This window comes from Triplophysa dalaica, chromosome 4 (assembly GCF_015846415.1).
Source record: "Triplophysa dalaica isolate WHDGS20190420 chromosome 4, ASM1584641v1, whole genome shotgun sequence".
In the NCBI taxonomy this organism is placed as follows: Eukaryota; Metazoa; Chordata; class Actinopteri; order Cypriniformes; family Nemacheilidae; genus Triplophysa; species Triplophysa dalaica.
The window spans coordinates 802,501-816,980 of record NC_079545.1 but is presented as its reverse complement, the minus strand read 5'-3'; the positions used below and the strand labels follow the sequence as shown (position 1 = coordinate 816,980).

The 14,480-nt window shown below is 37.1% G+C and overlaps 1 protein-coding gene across 1 annotated transcript; it reads right to left on the bottom strand.

Moving 5' to 3' along the window:
- Positions 1 to 9,004: 9,004 nt before the first annotated feature.
- On the bottom strand, positions 9,005 to 9,665 carry LOC130419437 (myosin light chain 4-like). The gene has a single exon (XM_056746183.1). The coding sequence runs from the start codon at positions 9,663 to 9,665 to the stop codon at positions 9,054 to 9,056; it is 612 nt and encodes a 203-aa protein (XP_056602161.1). The 3' UTR covers positions 9,005 to 9,053.
- Positions 9,666 to 14,480: the final 4,815 nt, after the last annotated feature.

Below are 14,480 nucleotides of genomic sequence, written 5' to 3'. Positions count from 1 at the left end.
TGAGTGATTCTTTTGAATTTATGGTTCTTTCGCCATGTTTTTATAGGCAGATTAAATTTATTTAAACATGGTTTAAAATGCAACAAATCCAGACTAGAGACGAATGAAATGGAAGCTGCGATTGACTTCTTTTCCGTATCGTGACGTATATCCGTGTGAAGCGGCTTCTGACGTTGGAAAAATTGAAGGGCGGGACTTTATTTTGCCTTTCCCTTTTTGATTGGTTTGTTTTAAAGTGGGCCTGGGGGGGAGGATTCAAATGCCTGCCATTGGACAGTCCGTATAGTCCTACCTCTTTTTTTGTTGCTTACGTCATGTTATGAAGAGTCGTCGTTGAGAGGGGGAGAGCAGCTTCATGGTTTTGATTAAATATCACAAGTGCAAATTAATCTTGGAAAAAGTAATGGTGTGCACGGATACATTTATAAAATTCCCCGCAACACTGTGTTAAACACTTAGAATGTTCCTGTTAGATTTCATGGTGAATATAAGGGGCACTATCGGACACACGGCGGAAGTGTTCTTGCTAGTTGCAGCCCGACGCGTTCATTTGTTCTCCTCACGGGGGTGCTGTTCTAAAAAACATGTTAATATTGTTAATAAATTACTATTTTGAGTAACTGAAAATAGACATAGACCAAGGTCTAAAGTCAATGACGCAATATGTTTTTCTTATTTAAATATTGCGTTAGTAGAAAATGCGCCTCTGGGCGGATCACCGCGCGGTCATTTGGCTTATTACACACAGGGAAGCGCAGCAGCACACAAACACTTAAAAAAATGAAACAATAATTATGAACAATATTATTATTGTGTACATACAGGTAAAACGTCTACATGTCATCTCTGGGTTCCTGTTTGTCCAGTAGATGATTTGCTAGCGCGCTTTAATGTCGCGCATGAACAAATCAGTTTCTTTGCTTGAGAAGCCTTCAGCTTTACCGCCAACAAACTCCTCCGCGTAAATAGTGAGAGCACCACCGGCTCTTGAAGGGAATGGGAGATGGCACTCAGATTGGTTTACTGCACGTTACGCCTCCATAAACACACATTACTCATTAAGACCACGTGCCAGGGCGCCCCAACCGTTTTCCTGTCGTTAAACTAGCAAGAGTGGATTCGGATACACCCTTTGCGCTTAAAACCATGCGCTTATATCGTTAAAATAGGGCACAAAATATGTCTCTTGGGATTCTTTAATGAACGTCAATACTTTAATGAAATGTTAAACAATATTTTAAATTGACTACATCGTAAGTGAGCCACAAGAACTAGAAAAGTGAAGAATAGAAGAGAATTGAAATTAATAGAATTGATGAGAATAGAACAGAACAGATTTGATTTGATTTGATTTGATTTGAATAGAACAGAATTGATGAGAACAGATTAGAATTGATGAAAACAGATAAGAATTAATGATAATAGAATTGATGAGAACAGATTAGAATTGATGAGAACAGATTAGAATTGATGAGATTAGAATTGATGAGAACAGATTAGAATTGATGAGAACAGATTAGAATTGATGAGATTAGAATTGATGAGAACAGATTAGAATTGATGAGATTAGAATTGATGAGAACAGATTAGAATTGATGAGAACAGATTAGAATTGATGAGATTAGAATTGATGATAATAGAATGTAATTGATGATAATAGAATTGATGAGAACAGATTAGAATTAATGAGAATAGAATTGATGATAATAGAGTTGATGAGAAGAGATTAGAATTGATGATAATAGAATTGATGAGAACAGATTAGAAATGATGATAATAGAATTGATGAAAACAGATAAGAATTAATGATAATAGAATTGATGAGAACAGATTAGAATTGATGAGATTAGAATTGATGAGAACAGATTAGAATTGATGAGAACAGATTAGAATTGATGAGATTAGAATTGATGAGAACAGATTAGAATTGATGAGAACAGATTAGAATTGATGAGATTAGAATTGATGATAATAGAGTTGATGAGAAGAGATTAGAATTGATGATAATAGAATTGATGAGAACAGATTAGAAATGATGATAATAGAATTGATGAGGACAGAATAGAATTGATGAGGATAGAATAGAATTGATGAGAATAGAATTGATGAGAACAGATTAGAAATGATGATAATAGAATTGATGAGGACAGAATAGAATTGATGAGGATAGAATAGAATTGATGAGAATAGAATTGATGAGAATAAAATAAAATACAGTAGAATGCATTATTGGCCTGAGCAGTGTTGTTTTTCTATGATTCTAAAACGTGACTCTAAAGTTTTGTTTGTGTTTGTTTGAGCTCTTTTGTTGAAGTGGGACTTGTTGTTCTAACCTGTTCAGTAACAAACATTATTTCTTCTGTTCCACTTACTGCCACAGAATTGACTGGCTTCATTTCTCCTATGAATACACTGTAAAATAAATGTTATTTAGATTTTCAGGTATTGAACTATTGAATGATAAAGACAAACGGCTTTAACGTGATGTTGTCTCTGTTTTCAGATTCTGTCTGCCATCTTCTCTACGGCCTCATTAGGATTCTGCTTTTAGTTTATTCAAAGTTGCCTTCGCTGGAGGCTGCTGCAGCATCATTATGGAAATTACAAACGGCTCGTCCAATTGGGTTTGCACGTTTGCAGAGTGCTTTATTTGATTTCGCTTTTATTAGTCCTGCAGCTAAATTCATTTTGCCAACAGTAACATGCCAATATGCTGATGAGAGAGAGAGAGAGAATACCAGATTAAACAATGAATGATAAATTGTGGTTAACTGAAAGCTGTTGCTGATGTTTCGAGAACAGAAATATGTTCACGGTCAATATACTGTTTGTAATGTATGACAACACATGAACTTCAATAACATCCAAATAAAACGGCTAAAAAGTGTTTTTTATTTAAACCTTGTTGAAATTTACCTGCTTGAATTAAAACCAAAACACACATCACAGAGCAAAAAAAGAGCTGTTTATTCATCCAAATTCAGTCATTTCAGTCGCAAAGAAATTGATTTTGGTGGCTGAACATGCTACTGGCTGACCGTTTGTGCATTCTGGCATTACAAACTCATACAAACGCTCAAGTAATCAAACTTGTTGCCATGACAACGAGGTAAGCATCCCTGCCAGCACCATAGAAACGTGTGAGAGTGCAACATCCGTGTTGAAGGAGGTGAAAGAGTGCTGTCAGTGGTGATCAATCTATTCTTTTCTTTTGTGAAGTGAACATATTAAATCACATCGTGTGTCATTGTTGTGCTCAACAGCTTGTGTGCATGGAAAATAGATACAAACTACATATAAAGAGCTTATACTCTGAGACGCTTACCTAAATATATATATTTTTTATTAATAATGTTTATAAAATAAACTCAAAGACATTCTGAATTGGATCAACATGGTTTGAAAGTGACATAAGATATGAAATATACAATAATCAGAATAAACATCATAACACTATACAGTCTACAGTCTGAAAGGCTATTTAGCAAACAACATCAAGATAATAATGAATCTGCTTTCGAGTCAAATAAATAATGAATAAATACATTAAGCATTTATAATATGTGTGTTAAAAATGTTTCACTATCTGTCAGGTATTTATTTAGAATCACACTTTTTATTCATGCAGTTATAACTGCTTCATAATGCATTTGTAAATAACTTATTAATCATTGATGAACACATTTATAAATGCTTTATGAAGGGAAGCTAATGTTACCGAAAAATCAAATGAATCACATTAAAATACAAAGCATGATAGAGATTTATGGAATACATTTTATCTTTGACACTTCTCTGGGCTCAATAATATCAAAACCACCAAAGATGTGAAATATGTGTATGTTAAGATTTAGAATGAGAATGTATATATAGAACTCCTTATAGTTTTTCATTCATACAAAGCAACTATACATATCGCAAGTGCTTACTTCATAATGACTTTATAGCCCTTAGAATGACTTTAACTCCAGTCTTAATCTACTGAAAACAAATGGTGTTTTTTATGCTACGGGTGGGTGTTTCTTCATATCATTTTGTTCTGCAGAAATGAACTTTTTTCTCATTGGAACGCTTGTTCGTAGTTTCATTGACACGAGACCCGTCTGAAACTCGCTGTCAAAACAAAGCACGCTGACCTCCCGAGCCGCTGTGAAAAGCTCTTCTGTTTTTTTCTACAGTGTCAATTTCTTCTGTGTTACATGCGGGCATAAGTGGAACGGAGACCCTTGACCTGCCGTCCTCCCGAGAAGAACACTGAGCTCCAGCGCCTCCATCTCCGGCACAAGAAACAACAGGTGATGAACTGATGCTTATTTGATAAAAGATTCATTTCCCTTTCGTCATGCTGATGTTGATTCAAGAGACGGTGGGGAGGATAAATAATTCAGCAGGTTTGTCATTGTTTATCGTCTCCGAGCTGATTTTAAACTGATCTCTTATTTTACTCCCTCCCTTGATTTATTTTTTCTAAGCTGTTGCTGAGGAGAAAGTTTGTTATGCAAACCTATTTCTAAATATGTGGCATTAATCACTTTTTTAGAGAAGAGATGTCATCAATGTCTCAGGGATAATGTCAATAAACAGCAGGTGTGTCCATGACAGAGTGAATCATTTCACAGACAGCAGGTCATTTTCTACTCTTTGCATTTAATCTTGCTAATCTTTCTTCATCGGGTCAATCCGGTGAGATCTTTAAGGTTTTAATTACTGAACATATCCCAGCGTCTCAAATCTGAACATCAAGGTCTGGCCTATGGCTCCCTCAATCACAGTGACCAATTAGAATTGAGTTCAAGGATGTTGTGACTCCGCCTCCAGCTGCCTGATTCTTATCCTGAGGTACCAGAGCATCACTGACACTCAGATCTTCTGTTTATCTTCCGTGTTTCTAGTACGTCATTGACCAAAGATCTCAACCCTCACTTTACCATACGTTGAGATTTGGTTTGGGCTTTATTAGTTTTACAAAAAAACAGCGTTTATTAAATTCTTGGACTTGTGTTAAAATTTGAAGTTTTTGTTGTATTTTAATAGAGATGTACTAACATCACCCCTGAATCAACTTACTTTATGCAAGGAACATAATAACATGTTCTATCAAAATGTTATTTTTTGCTTTTTTCAAACTGTTTACTCTTTTGTAAATATAAAACATTTCCCAGTTGTGTCTTCTTTCAACCAAAATGAAGATAATGCCTTTGGCTGGTAAATCAGCAACAGTCTTGGAAGAATTTCACAATGTGACCTCGCTCTGCTGATTGAAATCTCTGTAGTCTTTCTGTTGGCAACGAAAGACTGAAGCTTACGACGGAACTGAATCTTAAGAAAATCTATTTCATTCGAAATAAAATGTTCATTCTCAAAAACTTCATCTCTCCACAGTCTTCGCCTCTTGGCCTTCCCTCTAGTCCAGGTGAAGTCAAGTAGATGTACATCAATATATCACATAAACTTGTGTTCTTTCAATGGACGTCATCAATGTGATCATGTAAGCATCACACTTCTGTTACCATCACTATACCTGACGTACACGATATAAACACTGTAATGATGCCTAATAAATGTCATTGACATATAAAAAAGAGCGCCAGTCAACGTCCAGATCCTTTACAAGCGGCAAGAATGACTAATATTTCCAAAAACCTGTAGCACTCTGACTAGCACAAGTGCATACGTCTCAGACCCTGACACACGTTTAGCCCTTTTCCACATCAAATAGCGTTTTTATAAATGTGAACGTTGTCATGGATTTCCGCGTACGCACGCTTTACCATCAAATCTGTGCGTTCTAACGTTTAAAACAAATGAGGACAAAACACCACTGTGGTTTTCAATCAGGGTCACATTCACCTGTCAGTTATAAATCAGATCTAGAATTAAATGATTAATGGGTGTTATTTTCTTTAATCTTCTTAACATACAGTACCTTCAGTTAAAGTGACCAGTGCTGTTACTATAGCAACACTGACACTCTGAACCTCATCACAGTTGTGAAGGAATGGGAGTTTTGTTTTTAACGTTGTGGAGCTGTATAAAAAATAAATGAATAGACAACATTGTAATATTTAGACATGAATCAATATTTATTGTATGTGATTGTATGTGACATATGGTTGTAATCTGTCACATTTAAATACACACAGCAGCTTCAATGTTAATGTTTTATTCCATCTGCACTCACAGCTTTTATTATGATTTCTGTTTTATTTTCACATCTGTTTCCTGAGAAACTTTGATTTAAAGGCGTTTTGTTGTAAAGAACATTATGGGAAAGCACATGGGAGACATCTGTCTCCATACATGCTATATGAGCTATCGGAAAGACATCACTTTGTTGCATTACGCTGTGTTGTATTGTGTTTTAGAGTTATGTTTCATTTCGTGACGGTTATTGAGTTAATGCTCTGTAATGTTTTAGGTTGAAAACCTGCTCGAGCGAGAACTAAAGATGGACTGTATCGAGGAACGAAGAGACTTTTCTCAGACCTGTTTCATTTTCATTATTAAGTTTTACTTCTTCGCTTCACTTCTAAGAAACCTTCTGTCCGTAATCTTAAAATAATCCTGTAGACTTTGAAGATCTTTAGTTGGGTTTATTAGGGTTGAGGGAAACCTCATCCTGAACAATGATTCGCACACAAAATGCATCGCGTGTGACATGTGATGACACATCACAATATTTGATGATATTTGAACACAAGCTTTGAGGAAAAGCCAGATTCTCTGTGAATAATGATTCAGGTTTTGTGCTTAATTGTAGAGTCCATGTTGTGCTTCTATTGCGAGCGCTACATAATGATTCTTCTTCAAAAACAAATAAAAATAATACTAATAAAACCAGCATATGGGGTTTGTAGGATGAATAATGACAGTGTTTCACATTTTGTCTGAATTGTTTCTTGAATGAGACTATGATGAGTTGTAAAGCACTGATGATGTAAGTGATATCACACCGTTCATCTCTACTCGTCTTCACTACAAGACTTGTGATTTCTGTTACAACAGAGAAATGACTCACGCACACAATATGACCAGCAGTTAGTTTACATCTGTCAACATCAAATAGTTGTGTTGTGTGTTGTGAATGATTTTACTGCTTTACACTTTGGAGTTATTTTCTCAATGGGCCGCCGCAGGGAAAACGTTTAGAAAGAAATCATGTCAGCCATCTTAAGACCTTACAAACTGAATTTCAAATCATCCTATGAAAGATCTGTTCTCTTTTTCTGACCGCTCCATTACATTCTGTTTTTGTGTCTTGATTTCTTTTGTTTCTGAGTTTCTACAATTGGTTTGGCTTTTTTTGTTTTTTCACCATTTTTTCAACTTAAGCTTGACTTTATTTGATGGTTTTTGCAGTTTAAAATGAAGCAGCAGTTTAATAATCCCTGACAGTCCAGTCAGAGAATTGACCCTCTGTTTGACCCTGGCTGTGATGTTCTTCATCCTCAGTGATGACAGGGGATCCAGTGAGGAGGATGCCAATGAATTCTCTCACCCGTCTCAGCTGGATTTGAGGTTTGATGATTTTTATGTTCCAGAAGGAAGGTATGTTTGAGTTTAGGTTTTTTGCAATGTTACAAGGCAGCTAAACAGTAAATGCATGTTACAGTAGTACAGACACTACAGACACAATAAAGTCCCTGACCTTTGATCTATCAGATGATAGATATGAAATTAAAGCATGCCATTCCAGCTTAAACAGATGATAGAAAATAAAATAAAATAATAAAATAAATACAATAAAATAAATTAAAATAATGAGGATAAGATAAGATAAAATAAATAAAAACAACACAGCACTTTTAAAATTAACAATATTAGGAAATTTATCAAAATTGTGGAATAACACAATGTGACTTTGAGAATTATGTTTTGAGAATAAATTAAATTTGGTTATCTTCACTGATTTTATAGAATTGGTTACTTATCATTTTATCAAAGCAGCTTTTTGTGGTCTCAAGCTGCGGTGCTTTTAAAGCTTATTTTTTATATTTAACACATCATCTTTTTTGACACTTGCTGAGCATTAATCCATTTTATCATGTGTATAAATGTTTTGTCATTGTATGTAAATGAACACAGTTTCTCAACCTTATCAGCACAACTGGAGCAGGACTCTCACCGCACTGCTGCTGGTGTGTTCGGAGTTTTAAATTCATGTTTCTGAATCGCCACAGAAGCAAAGTGTGTCCCTGAAACCTGAATCACAGACGGGAAGCCCTGGCCAGCTGTCAGCTGAATGTTTAAAGATCTCCACAGACTGCTATGATTACAAAGCCTACATTCCTATTGATGACTGGACACCATACAGAGAGAAGCTCCACACCACATCCAAGTCAAATCTCAAGCAGCCTGGGCTCTTTTGAGGGGAAAGGTCACAGATTTAAGAGCCATGGACTGCTACATGACCTCGGTTCAGATAGACTGCTTCTGTATGTCTGATAAATAGGAACTTTTTTATCAGTAACTTTATAAAAAGTTCCGGTTCCCGTTAAAGCGATGGTTCAGCCAAAATTACAAATTCATTTATTTCTCCTCATGTGCTTGAAAATCTGTATGTGACTCTTTCTTCAGTGGAACACGATAGAAGATATTTTGATAAACGTTTTGTTCACTCAATGGGGTTCAGTGTTGTTTGACTATCAACATTCTTCAAAATTTCTTTCTTCGTGTTCTGCAGAAGAAAGAAACTCATGCAGGTTTGTCGTGACATGAGGATGAATATATGATGACAGAATTTTTATTTCGGGGTGAACTATCCCTTTAAGATGAATGTTGGCCTCCATGACATGTTGTCCATTTCATAAAAATAAAATAGTAAAGTGAATTCCATTCCAAAATAACTTTTATTGTTTACACATTTTGGTGACTGAGCACATATGTGAAAGTTTTTGCCTGTCCATTGGAAACCAAAATTAAAGAAAATATTTCTGCTCTTTAACGTCACTCAATGCGAACTAGTATTCAATTGCCATCTGTCATAGTTCTTATAAATTGTTTTTCTTGCACCCACATGGATTTGTTAATCTACCCATCAGAATAAAGACGGTTTAACCTGACAGAATGTGTTTGACAAAAGAGGAATAGTTAATGCAGCCATTTGCATCTTCCTGTCCGGCCATGAGTCGGTCCACCTCATCCTCTGTCATCCTCTCGCCCAGCGTGGCCAGAACGTGCCTTAACTCCGCCCCCATGATGGTGCCGTTACCCTCCTTGTCAAAAACCCTCAGTCCTTCCACAAAGTCCTCAAAGTTGCCCTGATCCTTCGAGCGAGAGATGTGCTGCAGCATGGGCAAGAAGGTCTCAAAATCCACCATCTTGGTGTTCATTTCCTCCGGTCTGGGTTTTCCCAGGACCTTCAGGACGTCGGCGTTGGTCGGGTTCTGTCCCAGAGCTCGAAACACGTCGCCGCACTGAGCGAACGTGATCTTCATCTCTCCTTTGGGCGTGCGGTCGAACAGCTGAAAGGCCTCTTTGAATTCCTCGATCTGGTCGGCGTTGTATTCCAGCGTGATGCTCTTGGGATCAAACGGAGGCTCTTTAGGGGGTTCGGGTTCTGCCGGAGGTGCCGGTTTGGGGGCGGCTGGAGTTGGCGCCGGCTCTTTCTTTGGTTCCGGCTTCTTGGGCTCCGGCTTCTTGGCTTCCACTTTCTTAGGGGCCATGATGAAGATCTTCCAGTGAAGTGGAGAACAGCAGGCTGGACAGGACGGATCTTCTGTGAGCCCATTGTCTGCTAAAGCTTTTATATCATTTGACTCCAGGGAGGAGAGATCAGTCGGTCCTGTAACGCACTATAAAAGGAAGAAATCCAAAATAGAGCTGGGAGCAATGGAGTCAACAATAAGCTTTTGTTCTCAGCTGCTGTTGAGGGTGACAGAGAGATGTCGGTCAAATCCCAAACCTGAACAAACAAACCATCATCCTTACATAGTAAATAATCACACTGGCCTTACAAAACATTTCAACTTTTGAAATGATAATTTTGATCAAAACATGTCATTTGTTGATCACATCCTGATAAAACCTTGAATGCATTGTAAGTCACTTTGGATAAAAGTGTCTTTCAACTGCATACATGTAAAATATACATTATTTCTACAGTTTTGGGTGTGAATATGAATAATAAACCATCCAGCAGTCTCTGGTGTTCTAAGGGATGTCAATGCGATAGTAAAAGTGTCTTTAGAATAAATGTGCCCGAGGCAACATGTTGTACAGTGCTTCATTTGTACCTGCTCTTAAACATCACAGTCAACATGTATAAATCCACTCAGAGTACAATTTTACTCTTAAGTGTGTTAAGATTCTAAGAATGACATAATTTTACTTTAAATAAGAGTGATTAATAAAGGCCAATAATTGGTATGATTAGGTCTCAGCTGAAGAGGTCTCCCAACCAAGTTAAGAGGAACAAGATGGCAGTACAGAGGCAGATATCATGGACTTCCCAACAAGAAACAATGTGTTGGAATGATACGATGACATATTCATGAAATATTATAATAATGTAAAAATAGTTAAATCCATTTTTTTAAGGATTTGCAGCTTTGGTCTTTTCTTTATAGCATGTGATAAAAAAGTGTAATAGCGTGTGATTTAAAAGTGTATGAAATCAAGCCAAATTGGATTACATATATTTTTGTGCATGATATAATTTTTTACCTTTGCATCTCTGTCGCCATCTCTGTTTGAAAAATGAAACTGCAGGTTACTTTATGTATTTATCTTCATATGGGTTTATGTCAACCGATGATAAATTTCCCACAATAACAAACTGTTGGTTTATTTTACGTTCTGGATTGCAGCTGTACATATAAATACATACAGGCCCTGATTCTCAGCTCTAGTTTGATGTTATTTGTCACTCATTGTGTGTGTATTTTCACTGGATGATCACATTCAGGCTAAATATATCAGATATAATGGTGGGTTTTGAGAGGGTGACAGCTGGACTTTCACACTACAGATATTTCAGACCTGAGACGTGAGCGGTGCACACAATACTCTGGTTTATCTGAAGTCACAATGACATTAACAGAAGCTGTGTCATCCTCCTCTCATTGAGAGAAACCCCTGTCAGCATCTGCTGTCACTTCTGATGTTCAGTTGAAACCCATTATGATATATGCGCAATTAAATCACAATGTCTTCGATGAATCCTTCATTTTACCATTACAAACCAACTCTTTTGCCAATTCGCCTAGCTTCAGTGCTGTTTGTAAATGATGCTTAATGAATAAACGTGAATGTAAATTTGTGTAACTACGAAGGAAATGGTTAGACTGGTAAAATACACAAAACTAAAGTCTCTTCAATGTTGTGTCTGTTTTCTGAATGATTTGCCATCTTGTTCTCCACATGTCAGTCCTGGCCTGTAGAAACACATGATGCTCAAACACTAGTATTGGTCTGTAATAAAGATTCAATAAAAGGAAGGAAGGAGTCGGGAACCGGAAGACATTTTAAACATTTAATAAAGTAATATAACAGGCGGCGGCCCCTCACGGACGACCGCCGGCGAACAAAACATAAACATAAATACAAATACAAATACAACCATAACACAAGTTCGGGGCTGGTCCTCTCTCTTCGACGGTCCGGTCACTCGTTCTCTTATATGCTCCCAATCTCATTCGTGATTCGAGGCCGGTGTGCGCAGAGCTGGCGCTTATTCACAATTACTCACCGGACTCAAACCACGGTCTCGCCCCGCCTACTCTACTACATGGTCATATTACCAGACAAATGAATGTGTGTGAAACTACTGGATATGTGAATAAATGCACATCTGATCTGAGATCAGATCCTGCTGTATTTCTCTCTGTAACTGAAGCCGTGATATGAAGTTAAAAGTGTCAACAGCAGTTTAGATGTTACACATTTCTCTGAAAACGTATGACTGAACATCATTAAATAACATTCAAACAAGTTTCCTTTACAGTTGCGTTCAGATTGTTTTAACCTCGAAATATATAAAAAAACTATTTTTAAGATGTTTGGATCCCTCAGCAAATAACACAGATTTTACAAAGGAACAATAAGGGGACGGTATAATTCCAGATGATTTTATTTCAGCGTTTCTTTTGAAAGAACGGGTTGTATTGGTTTCGTCAGGTGTTCAGGAGACTAACTGGGATCAATATCGTGTTCATGTAGGTGTAATGTTGAGTGTCACAGATGTCAACACGGCCGAAACGACCCGGATCAGAGACCTCCGCTGTCACCGTCTGTGTGTCATGAACTACACGTGTCAGTTTGAGGTCACTTTAGCTGTTTTTCTTCTCTCCTTTTCTTCAGATCGTCTCTGTAATACAATTGGTAAATGATGAATTAATGACGCTGATCTAGCACAGGGATGGGATGGAAGCGAATCGCTAATCTATCGCCGCTGATATCATTTTTTGCATATCGTGCGATTCATCATTTTCAACGGAGGCAGTCAAAGGGTTGTCTTGTATAATTTCATTATTCATTTACCCTCCGATGTATTGATCAGGCCGGTCTGTCTCAATCTCTCAAGGGTTGTGTAAGGGTTGAGAGCAGTGTACTGCTAGAGGTCAGTTGAGGTCATGGTGGTTTGACAGTTTATCTATGATGGTTAATCTGTCACTACAGTGTGTGTGTGTGTGCGCGTGTGTGTGTGTGTGTGCGTGCGTGTGCGTGTGTGTGCGTGCGTGTGTGTGTGTGTGTATGCGCGTGTGTGCGTGTGTGTGCGCGTGTGTGTGTGTGTGTGTGTGCGTGCGTGTGTGTGTGTGTGTGCGTGTTTGTACAGACGCTTGCTGTTCCTATACACCTGTCAACTGTAACCATACAGAGATATTATTGGTATATTTCAGAGACAAGTGCTCTTCAAAAGGGTTTATTTAAATAATTTCATTTGTTAATTTTTCAAACAAAAATCATTCAAGTCATTTGCATTCGAACTTTAAAACATACATGAAGACACTGTGTCTCGTTTAAATATATAAATGAATTTGCCTTAAACTTTTGTGTATAGTATAACATGTCTCAAAAACCATTTCCTTTTACCGACAACAACAGGTAAATAACACACCGTTCATCTGAACACTGTGAGTCATCTTGACCGGCAAGATTTCACGCTTAAAAATAAATTAAATGTAAATAAGCCTAATTAATAACAAATATGATTTTAATATATACAAATTATTGAACAATATTTAAATCTTGTTTTAACAGCGTGCTTTGACGCACAGATCATTTAAAAATGGTTCTCCTCTCTTTTTGATTTGCATTCGTTTAAGAAAAAATGAGAGAATAAAATATTTCAAATGATTATTATGTTAAATTATTTACTCACTTATATAATGTTCCCCCAAACATACATATCGTAACTTAAAGAGATTATAATGACTTTATGAATATATTTATGCTTCATTTATCCATCATGTGATTTCCATATAAATTAGAAAATATATCAGACACCGTAAAACAAGTATTAATTAGTGTTTAATCACAATTAAATGAACACAGATGTGCCAAATGATATGATTTATAGGTTAGTTGTGTTAATACAGGTTCATCCGTGTCCACAGTTTAATGTCTTGTGTAATTTCCCTTTAGGACCTCATGCAGCAGGAAGTGACATCATGATGAGAAAACATCAGTACACACACATCAGTGAGTATTAAAAATAGATTTGGTGAATTGTGTTGTGTGTTGTTTGTGTGTTAACTGTGCGTGTCAGTAGAAAAATGAATCCATGGAGTGTGTCACCTTGAAGATTGATTTGTTGTTTGTGGAGTGCTGTTGTTTCCTCTCCTCTCTGAGTTTCTGCAGTTATCTGCGCCTGTGATGTCCAGGCCAGACGTCGAGCTCTTAAGCCCTCAGATAAGAGAAGCATGAGTGTGAGGGCGGACGGCGGGCGATGGGACGAGAGCAGCTGTGGGCTCAGGAGATCTCGCCGACATGTTCACAAGGGTGCCATATTCTAATAAAAGAGCGGTCTGATCCGAGACTCAGACGTCTGCCAGATCTCTGATGTCACAACGGAGCCGTACAATCACACTGCACGTACAGAGACCTGTCAATCTTCAATCAGTCTTTTGAAAGGATCCCTTCACAACAGAATGTTTGTTGGTGTGAAATCAGAAAGTTGTGTTTTTTTACTCGGATGATTTACTTTCTGCTATGCGTCTATAGCTGCTGGATGATTTATCATAGAAAATCACACAGAATCACATTTTTAGATTTAATTTTATTCACACACCGCACAACACAAATTTATTTCCATTTCTAAATGAATAAAGACACAATACAATTAAAGTATCGCTTTAACACAAAACGTTTTACATTTTATTGCAGCAATAGTGTTTTTTTAGCCCGGAACTAAATACATTGATTCATCTGCCCTTTCACAATAGCAAAACCAATACAGCAAAAAGCGTTTTCTCATTACTCCAGACTGGACTCATTTCGTCGTAATGAACAAATGTGGGTAGCCGAAACTGTTTTACGGA

Excerpts from the sequence above, each read along its gene's own strand:
- LOC130419437 (XM_056746183.1), bottom strand. The coding sequence starts at position 9,665 with ATGGCCCCTAAGAAAGTGGAAGCCAAGAAGCCGGAGCCCAAGAAGCCG.